Genomic DNA, 21,052 nt, shown 5'->3' with positions numbered 1-21,052 from the left:
AGTCAAACGCCCAGTGAGACATAAGAGCTGGGATTGCCCGAGGGGGCCTCGGGACTGCTGCCGCGGAGGAGAGGAAGGCGCAGGGGACCGGGCTCAGGCAGTCTTCCCCTCAGCTTCTGGTGCTGTTTCCTGGCACTAGCACCAAACACTGGGAGCCCCGGACAATTACCCCAGCAGCTGGTAGCTCCCACTGTGGAGCCGCCTGCCAGACAAGTCCTCAGCTCCCTAGCCCGAGCAGAACAACTTCCGCAGGCCCTCAAAGGGATAGGCATGGATCTCCTGCCTCTGGGGCACTGCTTTAGCATCTGCCCAACTACCCAGAGCGCTTGGCTGATGGCGAGTCAGGTTAAGGGGTCTTGGTACAACAGAATGAAGGCTCCAGGTTTTATGAACTTCCTGGTTCAGTATTTGTAGACTGCTGAGGTGGTATCAAAGCAAAGGTGTCCCTTGCTCTGTGATTGTAGCTCACTGGGCTGGTATCAAAAGGAACCTTTGAGGTTTCTTGTTCAGCCACTGAGGTGTGCTGGGAGGACACCAAAAGGACCAACTCCTGTGTGAATGTTTATTTAGCACCTCTAGCTTCCTGGGATGATGCTAAGGCTCCAGGCTGCTCTGTTCAGTGGCTCATTGCCTCTAGTTTGCTGGTTTGATATGGAAGGAGACATCTCTGACTTAAAACTACAACTTGGTGGGATGATATCCAGGCTGTGACCTTTATGACTGACCTACTTGAATGAAAAAGGCCATGGGCCCAGCCCACTAAAAATCGAGGGCCACCACTGGTTGGGCAGCCAGAGCCTTTAAAAATTCAACTGATTACCGGGGACAAATCATAAGAAAACAGGGTGTGCACGTGCAGGGTTAAAGGGCCAAAACAAGCGCTCCCTGGCGGGGACACCAAGCAGAGCACACCAGACAGCGCCCACCGGCCCTTGAACTCAGCTAGAGTGCCGGCGGCTACCGCCCAGCGATGCTCCACTTGGAGACGTGCGCGCAGGACACTGAGGAAAAACACCCCAAGGTCTCCGGGAAGACCTTTGTGACTGATTTGCAGTTTCTGCTAAGGCACAGGCCTTTGTGAGATCACTTAGTCACAGACCCTTTGGCCAGGCCCATTGAGGCAGATAACCGTAAGGTTACTGATTTAGGACCTATAGCTTGTTTATCTGACAGGTAGAGAGGTAGTTAGCTGTTAGTCTCAAGTCAGGGCCTGTCCTGCCTTCCACCTTGCTTATCTGGTGTCACGCTGAGAGCTCTGTTGTTTTTGACATAACTCCTTGGTGAAGAGCAGTGCCTCAGCTCCACTGACCGGCTAGTCTAATTTCAAGGCAGAGGTTCTGTGAATCAGATTTAGCAGCTGCAAATTGCTAAGGAGAAGCTCTATGAGGCCACCGGCTTAGCATATGTAGGTCACCTGCTTGATGACAATGAGCAGGCTTCTGTGAACAGACTGATCCCATTCCCACAGGTTAGATTGTTTCTGCTCATTCAGTAAACTCCCACCTCTAGCTTGCTGGTCTGATATCAAGGTATAAACCTTGGTGTCTTCTAGCTTATCAGCTGAAGCTTGCTGGACATCAAGACCCAGTGGTGCAAGGATCCCTGTTTCAGAAACTTGTCTTACTCGGCGGGTCAAGACGCACATTGCTAAGAGTTGTCCTGCTTGCTTCCTCTCTGGCTTGCTTTTGCTGAAATTAAGGCACAGGATTTCATAAGGTCACTGGCTCATCCCTTCTGGTTTCCCCTGCTATGCTAACCTAGTGACCCAATGCAAAATCACAGCTCTGCTTCGCTCAGTGCAGGAACTGGCTCAGCCCTAGTTGTTAAGCTGAACGATCCTGTTGGTTCAACGTGCGCCAACTTGTGGCAAGATGACAGACACCGACCGCATCCTCTGTTCTCAGGCAGGGCGCTTAACTAGGAGCCAGGACCCCGGTGCAGCGAGGCGGCCGGCTTCTGGCAAGGCTGTGGTCCCTCTGCTTCTTCCCTGTCTAAAAAATAGGGTTAAGTGTCTTTGCTTTCTGGAGAGCTCCTGAGAACTGGATCCGTGGGGCCAGTGGAGGCGGGCGGGCAGCCACAGACCGAGCAGCCTTTGCCACCAGAGTAGCCGCGGGCTGAGCAGCCCCAGGGAGAGGGGCCGCGCCGAGAAGCCGCAGGGCTCTGCCGGCGCAGCCCTGGCTTGTACCCCAGGAGCTCGTCCGCTCCTGGAGTCCCACGATCACAAGCGCCGCAGGCGACCGGTCCTGCCCGGGCCCGGGCTCGGGGCACGGAGCGCTCAGGACCCACGCCTGGCGGCGACAGGGTTAACAGCCCCAAGACACCGAGCCCAGGGAGCCCCGCCCACCGGCCTTCCCGCCAAGGGGCGGTGTCGGAACTACGGGTGCCAGGATGTTGCCATTCTTGCTCCCGGAAACAGGAACCGGAAGCAGTTGCGGTCACCTGTCGGGACGGGGCGGACGTGGGCTACAGAGACCGCCGTCCGCGCACTAGAAGGGCTCTCGGACCATAGAGCTGCCCCCTGGCATTTCCGGTCTGGTGACGGCGTCACATCCGGGCGGTTCTGAGATGCCGGTAAGACTCGTGGGGGCGCGGAGGCCCGCGGGGTCGGCCTCGTCCCTGTCCGCGTCCCCTAGGAGCGGCTCGAGCCCCCCATCCCTCTGGTCTGAGGGGAGCCGACCTCGCTTGGGGGCGCCTGCGCCTTCCTCGCCCTGCGTCCTGACTGGCGGCCTCGGCTCCCGCCCCCCATTTCGGGCAGTACCCACCTGCACTCCGGCCCTGTCACGGGGCAGCTGCAGCCCGCGCCGGGCTCGGTGTCGCGGGAGCAGAGCGGCCGGAGGGCCCCCCAACGCAGCCCCGTCGCTGCGCCTCGGAGCTTCGGGCTCCCTGCCCCTTTCTTCCTCGGGGGTGGCCCCTACTGCCTCTGCGTCCCGGCAGGGGCACAGGCTTGGGTGGGTGTTCAAGCCCCTGAGACGTAGTTAGCCCTATTAGCCTGAGGGCGAGTAGGGGGTAGGGACATTCTCACCTTGCAGTTTAACCCGGGCTCGTGCATGCGCTCTGGCCAGCCTGTAGCAAGTTCCCAACCTCTTCAGATTCAAGGCAGCCCTTGGAAAATGCCACATGTTAGTTTTCCCTCTTTTTTTTCGACTTTAGAAAAATGATAGAGTTGTCGTCTTAGTTGCTGAGAACTGAGGCTACAGCCAGGGGATTCCTGTTTCAAATCTCTGGGTTTATCTTGTGAATTATGGCTGCTCACAGCCATGAAAAAAACCCCCTAAAAGGGTGCTTTCCTTCCAGCTGGGCACACCCCCACACCAAGCACTGTGCATGCCCAGAAGAGGCATTGCATTAGTTGGACCTGGCTTGCCCAATGTCTGTATAAATCAGGTGATTTTATCTAATAGCCAGTTGAATCAGCTGTTCGATAAAATCAGTTACTAGATAAGTGCCAAAACGCCCTGCTGAAGCACCCAATTTATACAGATGCTGCGGAGCCAGGTCGAACTAATGTACTTGCTTCTCTTTTAGTAAAGTGGGGAAAAAAAACAAGAAAACCAGCACATCTGTCTGTCCCATGTTTGCAAACCAAACAGTGTTTAACATTGTGCAGCACTGCATGCTAGCCTTGAAAGCATCTCAAGGCATCCCAGAGTCCTGTGGCACCCTGGTTTATGATCACTGGTCTGTAAGGTGCAAATCTTCCCTCTGTCTTTTGTTAAAGTCACTGGCTAGAAGGGGAGGATGGTCCCACAAGTTTGCAGTTTGAAAAACAACGAGGCAAAACCGTAGGAAGAACACTGGCACCTTGGGTCTTGGCTTTGTTTTAATTTATTGTGACTATTTATTTATGTGTTATGCTAATTCAATCCAAGGCACCCACTGGGAGATGCCAGTTCTTGGCTTCTCTTTGGTTTTGACTATGGAAAAAGAATAGAGCAATTTTTCTGTTGCAAATACTTCATAAAGCCCACAACAGGTCAGAATGTTTTTGACGCTATGGATTCCTGTTGGGTTTATCTTCTGAATCGTGTGGGTGTTTGCACACCTAAAAGTGTTAATATTGCGCAGCACCCTGCAGCACCCTTAAAAGGATCTCACGACACACTAGTTAAGAATTGCTGCCCTAAAACATCTTACTTATAGATATATCCTGTAAAGCTGACAGGGAGAACCTTCTTCACATGCCAAAGTTTCCATACTAGGAAGAGAAGCAGAACATCATATCTATTAGGCTTTGGTGGGGACTGTAGTTGTCAGCAAAAGAGGTCACCTCTTTACATTGACTTCCATTATTAAGTCAAGCACTTGCAAGTGTGTAAAAGTAGGAACAAAATTAGATTTTTTTAAATCTATCTTCCTGTCCTGCAGAAGAAACAACTTGTTTAGTTTATAAATTGGGGAAATTGCATGAGAGAGAACTTAACTCAGTGGTATCTGTGATTACTGAGAATTTGTTAACAACCAGAAAATCAATGAATATGAGGAGGAGGGTTGAGTGTTCATGATGAGTTCTGCGAGAGTGGGTATTCAATTTGTTTGTGCAGTGGAAAAGCTCAGGCTCTCACAGCATAAACATACTCAAACATTAGGGATCCTGCACACTTTAAATGGGCCTCAAATGGCCTGGCAATGTTTCTCTGGACATTAACGATAGCAACTATTGCTTTTTGCTACCCTATGGATTTTCAAATTGCTTAAATACAAGAGAAGAATGTTCTTTTAAATTGAACTTTGGTTTACATTGTTTTTTGAGCATTAGAATGCCATGAACACCTAGGCAGATGAGAGAACTCAGAGACCATCCAAGTCAAGAGAAAAGTTTATGTTCAATAGTAATAATTTCTTGAAGTCTGATTCTTTTGTCCATGGATGATAGCTGCTCACATTTTTGTTTTCTTCTTTGTTTTAGGTTAAATTGAATATCTGCCAAGCACAATTTCTTGCAGGAAGATCACCACACTGCTTGAAGGCTAGCTAATATGAGAATAACCCCAAGGGACTGTTCACTCTGAATTTTAAACTCTGTGCCTTGTCCAGGACAGCTGCAGGAATCGGAAACTTGAATCAATGTTATCAGATGAGTTAGAGTCCAAACCAGAGGTGAGGGACTATAAATTGGGTTCAGTTCCAGTTGGGTTCCTATTTTGAGATACAGTTCTCTGTCTAGCAGATAATGTATTTGTCATTTGGCTCTGAATTCTCAAAAAAGTCTTAATTTTAGCAGACAGTGGACGTATCCCATGATTTTAAGAGCACAGAATATTTTTCAGTGGTTTGCATTTTAAAACTGTTTTGTTTTTTTTTTGATTGACTGATTGATACAAATCCAAAGGGGCATGTTAGTGTATGGGTGTTTTTCTTTTATTTTGCTTTCTTGCTTGTTTTTAAGTTTGAGCAAAGTTCCTTTGTCCATCTTTGGAGTACAATAACAATGTGAGAACATACTTTTCCCACTATGAAAAAAGCTGTTGTATCAGTTTCTTTCCCTGTACCTGCACTGACACTTCTAGAAGTTTGGAATTTTAAATATTTCAGAAGTTCCCATTCTCCATAGAGAAACGTGGTTTTGTGTGTTACTTATGACTCCTGCCAAGTTGCCTGGCAAAAACCTAAGAATGTATTACATATCTTCTTAAAGTGACTTTCTTATGTGAGCAATTGCAGAAATTGTCACCAAGATGTTAGTGATGATAAATGGCGGGGGGGGGGCTGTTACTTAGCTAATAAGATGCGACTGTTCTGTGAAAATATTAGACTGTTCCTGAATTATTTGTGGGGTGGAGTGGGAGGGGCTATTCGTTGTTCATGAGGAAGGATTTAAAAAATGCAATTTGTTGTTTAAGCTTGTCTCTGGCACCCATAGGTGACAAAGTTGGGGTTAACAGGGCTTAACCCCCACAAATACAGCTCCAGTTGCAGCACCACCATGCCCTGCTGCCACAGTACTGTGCCCAGTACCCCTGCTGTGAGCTCCTCTGCTGTGTACAGCAGCAGTGTGTGTTGGCCCCACCACAGCCATGGAGGAGGGAGGGGAGGGGGGTCAGGCGGTATGCTCTGCACTGTGCCCTGTACCACTGCCAGCCCATCCAATAATATTTTCTCCCAACGTGTATGCTGGCAGCTCTTGTAATGGGAGAGATTTATATTCTTGCCTTTTGATGCTGCTTAGCCCAGTTTGTTTTGTAGAATTCTTGGTTGCCATTATATAGAAAAAAAGTCAGAAGTTCCAGCTCTGGGATGAGGGGTGGGAATCCTCTGCTGTTTTGGTATTTGACTGCCTTTTGCTGCTCTGTGTGGGTAGACATTTGAGCCAAAGGAGAAGGAAATTTTTATTTAAAACTGCTTCATGTAATAGAATAAGATTGGATAGGACAAGACATAATTCATAGAATGTCCTGTATGTATTTCCAATCTGTGCAGGTGATAGAAGGGATTATGGCTAGCATGTGAATAAATGTGAAATATTAAATCTTTAAAACTGGAAATAGCCTGATAACTTTTGACTCCAGGCAGTTTTGCTGTACAGATTGTTCCCGTTCCCTCTTACTGGTTTTGTTACACCCCCCATGTTGTACCTTGTCTTTAAATTAGTATATAATCTTTCCAGGAGGAAATCTCTTCCTCGGTGCTTGTAGAGCACCTAACGGATTGGGTCCCTCATCAGACTGAGGTCTCTGCATAATCCTGTACTATCAATAATAGTTAGTAAGGTTGATCTTTTAAACTTGAGGTCTGGCTTCGGACTCAGTTCATGTGGTATATTACCATGTGAGTGACTACAATATTTCTGAGAGGTAGGGAAGTATTAGGAAGCATCGTACTTCCCATTTTATCAACGGAAATATTGAGCACAAAAATTTATAGCCCAAAATTTCAAGTATCTATTCGTTTTTGGTGCTGTTTGAGGCTCAATCTTAAGACACCTAAAGCCTGACTCAAAGCAGCAGCAGCTCCCATTTGCTTCTCCAAACTGAGGGAAGCAGTTGCGCAGCAGTTCTAAATCAAGCCCTTGAAGTGTCTCAGTGTGCACCCAGAAATAAGGAGCACACAATCAGTACCTCCTTAAAAAAGAAAAGGGACTTGCTTACCATCTCGTAATAGACCAGTGGTGGAGCCAGGCCCCAGCCTACAGTGTGAACCACTAGAAGAGACCATGATTTCTCTATATGCATCCTCCTTGCTGCAGTCATTACATAACTTCCACCATCTTCATTAAGAAAGGAGAATTCCTGTAGTCAGCCTTATTCTCTACACAATCTAGAGAATAAGAGCTGTTCATGAACATGTCATTAAAGGCTACGCATCTGTTACCAGAACATGACTGTATTATGTTGTGGAATTTCGTATCTTAAATGGAAAAAAATAACTGCATTTACGATGACATTTCTCTGCCAGACAGCAGTGGAAGGCCGTGTTTTGGGCTCTGCTTGTGACAAGAAGATTCTTCCATAGGCCTGAGCTCAGGGAACTGAATTAAGACTTGTGAATGCTGTTTTGTTTTTTAACAATCTTTTTTTCAATCCATGGGTCTCAAAGTAATCCTGTAAACACACCTTCACAAAGTAAATCAATTTTACTTACCTTGAGGTCAATCGTACAGGTTTGGCCTCTTCTTTCTGAGAGGTAGCATGGATGAGGTCTGTTTTTTCTCTCTGCCAGAAATGACCTCATGCAGCCTGTCTGATCCAGAGGGACTCAGTTCCCCTCAGGATGGGGGTCTGTGGTCTTTTCAGTTATGAAATGCCCAGAATAATGAACACAAGTCATTGGAAAAGGGGGCCTGGACCTCCTGATCTTGTTGCTCTCAGCCTGCTGCTTCCTTCATTAAATTAGAGTAGTTTAATACAGGGGACGATTGTATCGGTAGTGATGGCATCAGTAAAAGGAGGAGAATCCATTTTTCCCACCTCTGTCCTGGAGGCAGAGCTCTGTGCTTTCATTCTGGAATGACACCAGAAGCTCAGGAATGTGTATGGTAGTGTGGCAGGAGTTTGAACTCTGAGATGCGGTGCAGAAAGGATGCATAAACATTGTACACACTTTGGTGCTCCAGACTTGGACCAAATGCAGGCAGACTGTCAGACGGACTGAAAAGGCACTTGTTTGTCTATAAGACATTTCTTGTCAGGCTTCAGATTCCTGCTCCAGATTCTTGAAACACAATAGTTGTCCAAAAAGGGGTCTGTCAGTCTGCTTGTCTTTTTAGTTTAGTTTTTTACATGGGAAATTTACCTTTTTCTCTTTGGAAGAGAATTGGTTGAACTGCCTTCAGTTAAGCTTAAAACACTCAACCTGAGCATGGAATATTTTTTGACTTGGAAGTTTTGATCTTGACAAAATAACGAAGGGCAAAAAAATGAAAGTTAAAATGGAAATGATTAAGTAGCCTTAATAATAGACATAACTACCTCTGCTAGTAATTCAGACCTTGATTATATTTTTAAGTAAAAGTTAGGTCCCCCCCCATGAGCTATATACATGTATACTTGTATTTATGTAAAGTAGGCAGAGCCACTGAATCTATTAAGTTGATAGACTTCCACTGACTTCAGGCTGCTGCACTAGGTTCTATGCATGGTACAGCACAGTGGAAGGTTAACACCAAATTTTCAGGTGTTTCGTTGGACTCTGTAGAATGCAGTAAATGGATTTAGCAGTAAGTAAATCCGTCTCTTCTATCCTCTTTTTTTTGTTCCAGCTGCTGGTTCAGTTTGTTCAGAACACATCTATTCCACTGGGTCAAGGGCTGGTGGAATCAGAACCTAAAGACATCACCTGTCTCTCCCTTCTTCCTGTCACTGAGACATCAGAATGCAACAGACTGATGTTGCCAGGTAAGCTCTACAGTACAGAATTTTAAGGGCATGCCATTTGTATAGCTATGTCTAGTGTGCTGCTGCAGTATGCTGCCTCTGCTTCTTGCTGGAAAAGGGCCCCAGCGCCAAAGGGACATATTCTGAAGAAGTGTTGGCACTTTTCTCAATAGTGGTGAAGGTTTATTACTTTAGTATGTTTTTCCCCCAAGCTTTCTCTTTTAAACTATTGAGTTATTTCCACAATGTTTTTGCTGAGGGGGTATAATTAAACTTTTATTTTTTCCCCTACTCTCCTTTTCTTCATTAGATGATTCTCCAAGTCATGATAACTCCTCCAAAGATGTTCCCTCATCTGCTGTCTTGAGAAGTCTCCAGGTAAATGTGGGCCCTGATGGAGAGGAGACAAGGGCACAGAATGTACAGAAACCCTCTGAGCTCCTGTCAAGTCCAGAGACTTCCAGCTTATTACAGGACCTTCAGCCCAGTGACAGCACTTCTTTTATTCTCCTCAACCTAACAAGAGCAGGTAATTCTTCTATTTGTCATTTGGCAGGCTGGGTCTCAAAGAAGAGAATGCAGGCTATCCAAGTACAGCTCTGCCCCTGTTGTTGGAAAGATCATGACATTTGCTGGGCATTGTTGGGTATGTTAGAGCCTGTAGCTGTCAGCAGATTCTTGCAATATAGGTGTTAGTGGAGTCTTTCTGTGCAAATATTATGTCTGTACCACAAACACTAGCTTCTGGGAAGCAGGAAAGATGCTCCTCTCATCACATTCTTTGTCTCAGTCAGCTGCCTTTTCTTCTAGGCCTGGGCTCTCCAGCAGAGCACCTTGTGTTTGTGCAGGATGAAGCAGAAGATTCTGGAAATGATTTTCTCTCCCATGACAGCACAGACAGCAGTACTCCATGGTTTCTACGAGTACAGGAGCTAGCCCATGACAGTTTGATTGCAGCCACTAGGGCACAGCTCGCAAAGAACGCCAAAGCAAGCAATAATGGTAGGAGACTTCCTCTTTCTATTTGAAATGTTGAATCTTCTGCAAAAAGCAAGTAGCAGCAGCTGTTTCAGTGTTATCTATCACATTGCAAGATAGTTAATAAGTACACAGAGTCAGTATGTATGTCACTATTTAGTAAATTTAGCCAAGGTTATATTGAGGGTTTCAGTTAAAGCAAGCCTTCAGTGTCTCTAACTGGACACCATTATTGGCACTATTTTTGGCGCAGACTTAAATTTCTGGGAAATATGTCTACAGCTGGGATTTAAAGCAGTTTTTCAACTTAAACACCTACCTGGACAGAGGGGAACAGAGCAAAGCTATTTTTATCAACATCATCTGCAGTGAATAATGATGCAGAGTAGTCTTATGACCTCTCTACGGTGTCTTTGTATTCCTCAGGTTTTTTTTATTTATATTTATGGGAACCCAGTTGTCAACAGTTCTCTTGCAAGTTTCCAGCTTTTTATCTACAGCTAATTGCTCTTCAAGTCTACTTTTAAGCTCGCTAGTGTTCAATTTATTTATTGCCTGCCGTTGTTTATGTTCCTTACTGTACCCTCATTAGGTCCTGGGGGTCAAGGTTTTTTTTTTGGGGGGGGGGAGAAGAAAAGCTGTTTGACCTCTAAATTTTTAATTTTATGTAGGTACATATGTAGTTCTCAGAACAAGGGATATGTTGCGGCATCTGGTTACCAGACAAGGTAATCAGGATTGTATCTGATGTATAGACCTGTACCGTGCTAAGAATAATCTCACCTTTTAAAACTTTTGTACTTTCCAGAACATAGTCAGATATTACTGTACTTTGGTATTTTCTGTTACAGGTGAAAACATTCATCTTTGCTCAGGAGATGGGCAACCGAAAGACTCAAGCCCTATCCCTCATCTGTCCTGTGTGGAAAAGAAGCTGAAGTGCACAGTTGAGGGATGTGACCGGACATTTGTATGGCCAGCTCACTTCAAATATCATCTAAAAACCCACAGGTGAATGGACCAGAGATATCTTTTGACCTTGCAAAACCATGGAGATCTTCTGGACCTTATGAAGACCATCATTGCTTCCCACTGCTGAAAATTTTTCTTCCAGGATGAAATTGAGGGGGAATGAAAAACATAAGTGAATCACAAATTTAACTGTTGTTACACAAATTATACTTTCAACCCAGCCTCCTGCTCATCCCTAGTTTGGCTAGCAGATGCCTCTGGCACAGAAACCTATATTTTTAACTTGCTACTTGAAAACTGCTAACGCTTCCATGAAACCACTGTGGCTTGGGGGAAGTTGATATCTTTACATTATAGAAAAGTATCCTGTTATTAAACTGGAAAAGGTGGTACTGAGTAGGCTAGCATTAACACAAGTGCTTTTAGAAAAATATGGAATGATTTGATTCACTGAGGAAAGGGAAGACCCACAAAGAAAGTGCATACTGTTGTTTAACGTATAGATGCAGGGAAGTGATGGTGGCGGGGGGAGGGGATTAAGCCTCTTTACCAAAGCCCAGGTTCTCTTTATAGTTGTTTTAACCCCCCCAATAAAGAAAAGTCTCGGAAGTTTTAATTTGATACTATAGTAATACAACAGAGTTTTGAAGGAGAAGTAAATACTGAGTGCCCTTGTGTAAAGCTAGCTGCTGCCTTTAGAAGCAGTGTGACTCCTAATGTAATCTCTTTGCCACCTACACTGAAACACTCAAGCCAGAACTTAGGATCTTTTCTGCTGGTCCCTTAAGGATACTTGAATTTACAAATACCATTAATCTAAAGTCTCATGTGTTGAGCAACATGAACTAGCTTTTGCCATCTCAGATAACTTGGTTGCTCCTACCTAAATCCAGATATAGAAAGGGTGTCACTTAAGTTGGATTTGATTGATGTGGGGGAGGGATTTTATCACATATATGTAGTATATGACTTTGTACAAGGTCATCTGTCTCAACAAAGTTTTAACACCACTCCCCTCCCCTTCCCTCAAACCAGTCACTTTCTGTCTAAGAAACCAACAATGCATGCAGTAAATCTCTGTTCTAGGTGAGGAACATGCAAGGCAGTGCATGACAAGGGATAAAGAAGCTTGAATTTACTTTCTGATTTCTAGCTTCCCTCTGCTCCAAGAATAGATTTTACAACTTCTGGCTGAGTGATAACAGCTCATAACAACTCATTTTAATTAAATACTGCTGGAAGCTATTTCCTCTGGTTAGGCTGAGTAATGTGAAAGGAAGTTAAACATGTCATTTAAGAAATGAGGATAAACCTCGTTACGGCCCTACTGTTATAGCAGAGCTGAGTGTTCCTAAGGTAATCTGCTGCAGCAGTGGGTGAGGAAATGATTATTTTGTTGTTTCTCAGGAATGATCGGTCCTTCACCTGCCCAGCAGAAGGCTGTGGTAAAAGCTTCTATGTTCTGCAGAGGCTGAAAGTGCATATGCGAACTCACAATGGCGAGAAACCATTTGTTTGCACTGAGCTGGGCTGTGGGAAGCAGTTTACGACAGCTGGGAACCTGAAAAACCACGTACGGATTCACACTGGTGCGTTTAAATCCCAGATATTCATAGTCCCCAGGGGTGGGGCCTTTCATTCAGGAAATATTCACCAAGCAATGGTCCCAGAAGGGTATAGATTTAACTAACTTAATTGCTGTCCATCTCTTACAACTTACCATAGTCAGTAGTGTAAACAGTCATTTACCTTTGTACTGTCTAACATAATTCCTCTAACTTCTTGGGATTTACAGCTTTCAAATAGTATGTATTGTTATCATATTCTTCTAAACTGTTGCTTAGCCAAACTGCAGATTTCTTGATTTCATTTTTCTGCATTCTACATTTAGTCCCAGGGTTTTTAATTCATAGAAAAGTAAGTGGTTTCCAGGATCTGCAGTTACTGGGGTGGTGGGGGAGGAGTTCATGCTAAACATGAAAACAGATATGGGTTGCAATGGTGTACAGATAAATCTGTGTTGAATTATGTGCTGAGCTAATTGGATATCATCAATCTTAATTTTTCTTCCTGTTAATAACATTTATTTATTAATCTGGGCAACCTGAGGAAGCTACACGAATGATGGTTGTTCAGAATCTTTTGCCTGCACTTCACAGCTACAGTGCAAGTCACTACATGCTATATAAATCTTTTGTACAGATCCATCAGGCAGACGTTAAACTGAGCAATACGTTGCATGGGAGGAGGCTTTTAAAGAAGAGCTGCACTAGATGAATTTTCATGGTGGCTTGTCTTTCCCTATTGATTTTTATTTTGTGTAAAATTAATGGATGCAGGGAATGTGCTCTGTTGTAATATGCATAGTTTTGTGTGTCACCTCACAAAACTTGTTACTTAATTGTGTGCAGAATGTTTCAAATGTGCCCTTTATCTTGTGATTACAAGCCAGGAATCAACTTGGGTGTTTTCCACTAGGCTACAGCAGATATCTGTTAGCTTTGGTTTTTGTTAACATTCTCATTAGTGACCTGCAGGTTGGTTAGGAACAACTTAATAACACTTTCTAAAGTATTGTAAATTGGAAGAGGAGAAAACTAATGAGATTAGAGAAATACAAAGGGATCTGAGGAGATGCTAAGGGGAAAGTAATCAAAAGCATCGTTATCTTGTACAAAGCAGGTATATGGGAAGCAGATCTAGGGGATCTAGAACCATCTTGCCTGAACTTTGGTCATAACACAAGGCCAAAGGGAAGGAATGGGCAGGGATGCCTGCCACAAGGTGGGAGAATCATCTTTGATAAAGATACTAATGCTTATAAATGTGTTTTGTCCAACATAGGTGAAAAGCCATTCCTCTGCGAGGCACAGGGATGTGGTCGTTCCTTTGCTGAATACTCCAGCCTTCGGAAACACCTGGTGGTCCACTCAGGTAGGGAGTCTTGACTTGTCTGACTGAAGCCTTGACTTTGTTGCAGTGTTGTGGTCTAGTTTTCTGTAGGAATATCCACTGGTTTTTATGGAACTGTTTTTCGCTGCTACTTTTGATGTTTTCTTCATGCACTGCCTTTATCCCAGTAGCTGCTGTCTTCTGGACCTTGTATTGTTCATCCTTTGCTGGTTTCTCTATATTCTACCCATGTGGTTGGCCACCTATGGCCATCTGGCCTGTGAAAACATCTGATCCAGCACAGGGGATCAGTGGCATGGACTTGTGCTGTGCCTTGCATGCCCTCCTCAGCGCACCCCTCACTGGAACCTGCTCTTTGCTGCCTTTGCATTTTTCTCACTGCAGAAGAGTTGAGTATCTGCAGGGAGGGGGAGTGCAGCCAGCTAGTTGCTCCAGGTGATGGACACTTCCACCCACAATGGGTTGCTCTGGCCCATACTAGCAGAAGGCTGCCAACCCCTGTTCTACCCTTCTTCCTGCTGGTCCTTTCTAGATATAAAACTTCTAAATACACATTACAACCAGATTTACATAGTGTTACTAGGAGTTACCTACCTGATTCCACAGTGTGTTATAAACAGTCTTTCCTGTTACAAGATAAATTGTCCTTTTCCAATCCTTCTTTGCTTATGTTCATCAAATACGTTCTGCCTGAAGTCTCACGAGTAGTTTGCCAAAGAGAAGTCTGTAGCATTTAATCCCCTCTCTCAAAAAACTTGATGGTAATTGGATGAAGCATTAGAAGGGTGTTTGTAACAAAAAAATAATTCCTTTCACAAAAGTTTCTCCACTCTTTAAATATTGTATCTTAAACATGGTCAGCAGAATTCAAATGTGGCTCATTTTGTCCTCAATGAGGACTTTGCCTTTGTGGGAAGTTAGTGATATTTATTTAAGTTGTATAGTCAGTTTTAGACTGAAGCTTAACTTTCTTCCTTTTTTTTCACTCTTTGAATGCTCCCCAGAGCAGCTTGTACCTATGGACTACTTGCATCAGTGCTGGCGAAAATGCCATCTATTTGCCTACAAATAGTAGAACTGCACACTCAGTAGAACCTGGAAACTGGACCTTGATTAACCACTAAAGTATGGGCTAGATCTCTTATATAATGGCACAACTGCTTGCCTATTTTTGGTCAAAGTACATTGCAAGTATGAGCTATAGATTAAATGTTTAAAGGTTTGTCTTAAAAAATATGGATCAGAAATTCAAGTAACTATGCAGTGTGACAAATGTGCAAGAGAGAACCTGGTATTTCTCCTCAGGAGCTGATTCTTTCAACAGCTTGCAATGCTATCTCCTGAAGTTTTTAACTCTTCTTTTCTGACGGGGAATTTTCGTTATAGAAAGCAGAAGTTGCTTTTACCTTATTTTCTTTTTTTTTTAACTGGCTATTAATTCTAATGCTATACTAACTTTGTTCCTTGGACCTTCTACTGTCAACTTCAGAACTACCAACTTGTGTGTTGTTTTATTTTCCCCACTCCCCAACTCAAGGAGTGAAGCCCCATCAGTGCCAAATCTGTGGGAAGACATTTTCCCAGAGTGGTAGCCGGAATGTGCACATGAGGAAACACCACTCCAGAATTGGAGCAGCTGGGAACAGGGAGCGAGAACAACCAGGTGAGGAGTGTGGAGAGTTGAAGTGTAGGGCACAGGCATGTAAGGAGAGCAATAGGAGTTATGGGCTGAAGAGAGGATAGGCTAGCTGGGAATAGCAGATTGTCCCTCTCTAAGGAGGTGTGAGTAGGGTAGATTGGTATAGAGAATGGATTTTCATAGTCTCTCCCAGGAAGATACTCTCTTGTCCTTTACTTAGGATATTTCCATACAACAGCTGAAGAGCAGCGAGGCTCACACCTTTTTTTTAACCTAACCAGGGTATCTTTTGACCTAAAGTTCCTGTATCCTCCTGTTTTAAGAAGCTGAGTCACTCCTATCTCTAAGTCATTCACATTGTGCTTAAAACTCAGCCGGATAATATTTTTGAGCTTTTGAGGACGTCTGCATTATAAAGTTTGGGATTTTCTATTGGGTAGTGTGCTGGTATAACTGAGCCAGAGTAGCAACTGGAGATGGGTGTCTTTTATAATATGGGTCTGTGTAAGATGGAGATGTTATGTCCTCTGAGGGTGGTATGGGCAGCTGGGCTCTGTCCTGGGTTCAGTGTCTTGTTAGCTCATGACACGTTGCTTTTGCAATAGAGTCACTGGTGGGCAGCAGTTTGTTGGAAGAATCTGCAGTACACAGTAAGAATCTGATCTCCATGAACTCTCAGCCCAGTCTTGGTGTAGAGTCCCTGCACCTGCCGGATACAGAATCAATTATTGGAGTGGAGGAGGGTGAGACCAGTTGTTCCTTTTTCCGCCCTCTTATATGCGGTGACTGAAGTAGGATCATTCCTCCTAGGAGCTTGCTATAAATGCAGTGGGATGACTGAGCATTGCTTTCACTGGGCACACAGGGTGGGTAGGTAGAAAATGAATTGTGAAACTGGAGTTGGAAAAGAACTACTGGACCAAATTTCTCTTGCGTAACTTCAGAGATGAGTTCTACCCCTTAGGTGGTATGTGGCCCATGTCCTGGGGAGACTTCACAGAATTATTGCTTCAGTTCAGTCAAAAATCTAAAAATACTTGTATTTATTGGAGCCCTAGTTGTGGACCAGGACCTCCTTGTGCTAGGCTCTGTACAAACAGAAGAGAAACTGAAATGTCTCAAGCAACAGGCCTTTCATTCTTTACCATCAGAGACTATTCTAATACATCTCACTGTCAGGAGCTGACTCTTAATATCTGAAATAAACTACTTAATAGCACTTAAGCACATATGCTGTGGTTCTGTCTTTTTTTTTCCATCCCTTTGGCCCCAAACTTAGTAATTTTGTTAAAGACTGATATTTGAATTTGTCTGGTTTCTAACTGCTTAATTTCTCTCTTAGATACCTCAAATCTTTTGTCCGAGTGAAATTACCCCACTCTGGACTAGCGCTACAAAAATGGATATTGCACACACAGAGTGGCTCTTATGAAGAGCTCAGAGTGCTTTAGTTCCCAGTTGACTATCTGTGTTTGTAAAAGTATATTGCTACAGTATGTAAATGTGTTGTGATTCATAGGCAGGCAAGGTTCTTTGAGTGATATCTTTTATTAGACCAACTGAGTAGCTGGGGGAAAAAAAGTTTTAGGCAAGCTTTTGGGCACAATCGCCCTTCTTCAGGCATAGGGAGTCTCTGCTGTTCTGAGGTTCTGAGGAATGAGAAGCTAAAAGTGTAACAGGATGTCAGTGAAAATGTAGGTAGATAGAAATTGTGATTCACAGTGCATCTTGCTGAAGCAATGCCAGGCACCCTGCAATCAGTACTAGATGCGGTTTTGCCACAGTTGCATTATGGTAGTCACCATGTCAAGAGGAAGTAGATTTATTACAGTAATTTACTAGTAAACGTACTACAGTAATTTGACAAGTCAGTTGAGCAGGTCTTTATTCTTGCTTTAGAATAAAAACGAATAGTCTGATGAAATATTTCAGAACAAAAATGGAAGGTCTGTATTTCCATGCTGTTGTCTCAGATGTATTTGTAGAGCATAAGAAAAATTATTCCTGCTTTCAGAATGTGGCTTTGTTGTTAGAATGAACAGAATTTAAGTTACTCAGTTTGACATTCTTACTATGACAACATTACAATTTAAGGTCAAAATTATAATGCTTAGGCTTGATTTATCCTTCAAAGAAGACATGTAACATTTTATCAAATTATTGTATGTAATATTTTAAAACTCAAGCTTTTATTTTAGCAATTGCCATGCTCCCCTTTTTTCTCTTACTGAATATTTTATAGGGTAAATCTCTGAAGTCTCATTTAAATAGCATCAGATATTCTTATTATAAATGTTATCATTTAGTTGGCAGCTCTTGGGTGGTGGTTTAAAAATTCACTCTCCTTTTTAGGACATGGTAAATATGTTCAAAGTGGGAAAGAAAAACTAATAAGAAGACTTCTGTTGTCTGGGCTGCAGCTTTTATTGGTTTTGAAGCCTAGCACAGGATACTGTTAGAATCTCCAGGGCCTATGCGAGATATTGGCAAAACTGGACTGCTCAGGAATTTGAGTGTGCCAAACAGATCTTGCCAAAATATTGCAAAGTCAAATCTTCTTGGCCTTCTGTATATAAGGTGGCAATTTAAGCAGCCAAACAGAGAATGGAGAGAGTGTTTGAGAGAGATCGCTATAGATATATATGCCAAAGGAGAAGATAGCAGGATCGTCAGTAGTTCTTCAGGTCCTAATCAGTAGATGGTGATACTGTCTGGTTAGAACAGGGGTGGGTAAAATACAGCCCATGGGCTGGATCCAGCCCACCTATTGATTGTATCTGAACTGTGGCTGCCCCTGTGGTGCTCCCCATAGGACCAAGCCCTGCCCAGGGCAGCCTGTGCCATGCTCTGGAGGAGCCAAGGTACACAGCTTCCCAGGGCCCCAGCCCTAGCCAGTTGCACAGCTTCCTGCAGGGCTGCTCCCACCGCTGCTGCAGTTGCCTGTGTACTGCTTTGCTCGCCTTTCCCTCCCCTCCCCCAGTGGATCCTTCTCCTGCCTCTGCTACATTGGTCTGGACAGTGGGTAGCGTGGGGAAGTGGCAGTGGGCGGGGGAGGGAAGCTGCAGCTGAGCTGCTCCTGCCCCAGCACATGGGGCTCCAGTTGCAGCTCTTGACTTCCTTTTACCCACTTTGCCCAGCACAAGCCACCTGTGGGCAGCGGAATGGGTGGAAAGCAACCCAGCCAGGAAGCTGTGCACGCTGACCAGGGCAGGTACAGGTGGGGCTTTGCCCCATGTAGAGCACCATGGGGGCACTGTGCCTGTAGTGCAAGCTTTGCCCTGCCACCCCCTCCCACCACCCCCAGCTGGCTCCCAGGACCTAGTGCATAGGCAGTCCCCCCACACACATACCTCACACCCACACCCCCTGCCACACGCACTATATAAGAGTGCGTAATAGCTTAAAATAAAGTCTTTAATTGCCTCTACACACACTACTTAAAAAAACAAGTCAGGACAAAAAAAATTTTGAAATAAATTGAAAATATAGTAGACTTTTACTTTTTTATTTAATACACCATTTGTTTTCTATCTATAACTTGTTAAAATGCTACCTTCTGAAAGAATTTCTGTGCAGGCCCCAACAGCTCACCAAAACTCATTAAATAGCCCACCAGCCAAAATAATTGCCCACCCCTGGGTTAGAATGTTTGGAAGATTCAGGAAACTAGTCTTTCTCAGGTGCTAAAAGGAACAGCATTCTTTTAGCTCAGGCAAGTTCAGTTTATGCTACTTTGCCTCCATTCTGTGTGGCTTGTTTTTTTTTCCCTAACTGCTGTTTTACTACTGTGTTTAGAGACCAACGGTTGCTATTTCCTGTCACTTCACCCATTCCAGACATTTTAGGATTTTGACATACAGTAGGTACATGTGCACTTTACTGCAGTTGACTAATTAGTTCCACAGTAAAGCATCACTATCTACACATGTACCAGTATTAGGGCACAGTAAATTAATTAACTCCACTGTAAGACAGTAAGTACAGTCCCCAGCACTACTGTTTTTACAGTGAAGTACTTGCCTGTGCTGAAACATACCTGTAGATTGTGACGTGTTTGCTGGGGCACAAGGGTGCTAAAGTGTGGGGAGCTGCTTGCCACCTAGCCCTGCACATTGGTACCGTTGTACCCCAGCCAGCCTATTCACCACCACCACCTGGAGCTGACCCCCTGGACTCCCAAAGTGATGTGTTCCTTGGGAGCAGTTGACTCCAGCACAAACTCTGCCAGAATTTATTTCATCGCATTAATTGGACATGTTGACATACCCACTGATGTTCAACACAGGCTGGAGACTGGACTATTTTCACTTAAAAGTGGGTGTTTGTTAACTGGTCTCAATAGCAAGAATGCAAACTACTCCTACAGGTTTTGGTGAACTTTTAGGAACAGGTAGTGTGTTTGTGAGTACTATTGCAATTGTGGGTGATCTGGAGCAAGAGTTGCACCAGCTCTCTATGGAACATACAAGACTGTCATACTCTTCTGTACAGAGCTTTAATGTTGTTCTGAATTGAACATGTGTTCTTTACCATTATTCTATCTTTTTCTACTTCCTTTTGTAAGAAAAAAAGATACAGTAATTATAAATGACACATGTTCAGTTCAGAACAACATTAAAGCTATTAAAAATTAAAAGAACAGTTTTCTGTGCACAGATTTCCAATAGGAGACGCATAGGACCTGAATTAGAGCTGCTTATTTTTCATGACCTGCCAGAACCAAAACTAAACATTATCCCAGAATAGGATATAGGAGGTTGAAACAGATTAATGTTGTCTCCCTGAGTTCATTCCTGAAACTGAACAAGAATAACTAATCATGTGGGAATGGCATGTGCCTTTCTTTCTAATCCTGCCACTGGAAGAAAGGGATGCAGCACTCCCACCACCAATATCCTGAATAGCTTTCTGCTGAGGATAGTTTGTTCATAAACTACAATACTTTACAAAGCAGAGCTATCGCTTAACCAACCAATAGGTGCTCTTCCTGGAGAAATTTTGAGGTTGTGGATTCAGCAGTGTATTTCATTCCCATCCTTGCTTTAGAACTTCGAGGGTTTATTTCCTGAGTGACTTTAACTCAAATCTAAGGCTCCTTGTTGGTAATCTGGAATGCTGACATCACACTTTTTCTTCATTAGATACATTCTTGGAACACCACCTAAAATCATAGAGCCAGAAGCTAGATACCAGTTAAAGGACTGTTTCAGGGTCAGCTATGTGCACTTTGTCCCATAATACAATTTTGGTTCAGTGCTTATTACTGTTTTTAATGGGTTTTTTAAAACTAGAAATCAGAGGTAACTTCCCATATCCTAACGAAACAGCCTGTATGGCTCTTTGGCTCCTGATCTGGTTCACAGAGGGGTGTTTTTATTATGTTTACAACATTCAATTATACTTTGTATCTTTCTTTCTAAAGGTGTTATCTGAGCCCTGTGCTTGACTGCATCCTCTAATGCTAAAAATATATCTGCCACTGTACTTCCCAGTGGGGGTGATCATAAGGGTAGTGAGATCCAATTGTGAAGTCAACTGAAAATCCACCATAACTTTTCTGCTACAATGGTCTGTGGTGAAACAGCAGTGTTGGTGATTTGAAACTCCAGGATTAGCACCCTACTGAGATTAAAAGCAGTACCTCCCCACTCTTTTGGGACCACATGGATACCCCTTATAAATCCCATTTACTTGGGCTTTTAATAGAACATGAGATGCTTGCAGACAAAGGAGAAATTCT

The 21,052-nt window shown here is 43.8% G+C and overlaps 1 protein-coding gene across 8 annotated transcripts in view; it reads left to right on the top strand.

Moving 5' to 3' along the window:
• Positions 1-2,379: 2,379 nt before the first annotated feature.
• Positions 2,380-21,052, top strand: part of LOC102388055 (zinc finger protein 410) — a 56,182-nt gene continuing 37,509 nt past the window's right edge. For 2 of the 8 annotated variants that reach the window (XR_003093502.1, XR_003093503.1), the window contains exons 1-9: positions 2,382-2,571; positions 4,907-5,097; positions 8,696-8,831; positions 9,121-9,339; positions 9,621-9,812; positions 10,640-10,799; positions 12,168-12,349; positions 13,605-13,694; positions 15,211-15,336. Coding sequence is in view for 5 of the 8 variants with exons in the window: in XM_006015354.3 (XP_006015416.1) it covers positions 5,065-5,097; positions 8,696-8,831; positions 9,121-9,339; positions 9,621-9,812; positions 10,640-10,799; positions 12,168-12,349; positions 13,605-13,694; positions 15,211-15,336; positions 15,918-16,102 (1,323 nt within the window). In the remaining 3 variants the exon portion in view is untranslated. Of the gene's footprint in view, positions 2,572-2,927; positions 2,949-3,098; positions 3,120-4,906; positions 5,098-8,695; positions 8,832-9,120; positions 9,340-9,620; positions 9,813-10,639; positions 10,800-12,167; positions 12,350-13,604; positions 13,695-15,210; positions 15,337-15,917; positions 16,537-21,052 lie in introns of those variants that run through there. The other 6 variants (XM_006015354.3, XR_003093507.1, XM_025201270.1 and 3 more) reach the window with 6 other exon arrangements.

The sequence above is a fragment of the Alligator sinensis genome, unplaced genomic scaffold, assembly GCF_000455745.1.
Source record: "Alligator sinensis unplaced genomic scaffold, ASM45574v1 scaffold280_1, whole genome shotgun sequence".
Lineage (NCBI taxonomy): Eukaryota > Metazoa > Chordata > Crocodylia > Alligatoridae > Alligator > Alligator sinensis.
Note: the sequence above shows the minus strand (reverse complement) of the source record. Positions and strands in the feature narration are given on the sequence as shown.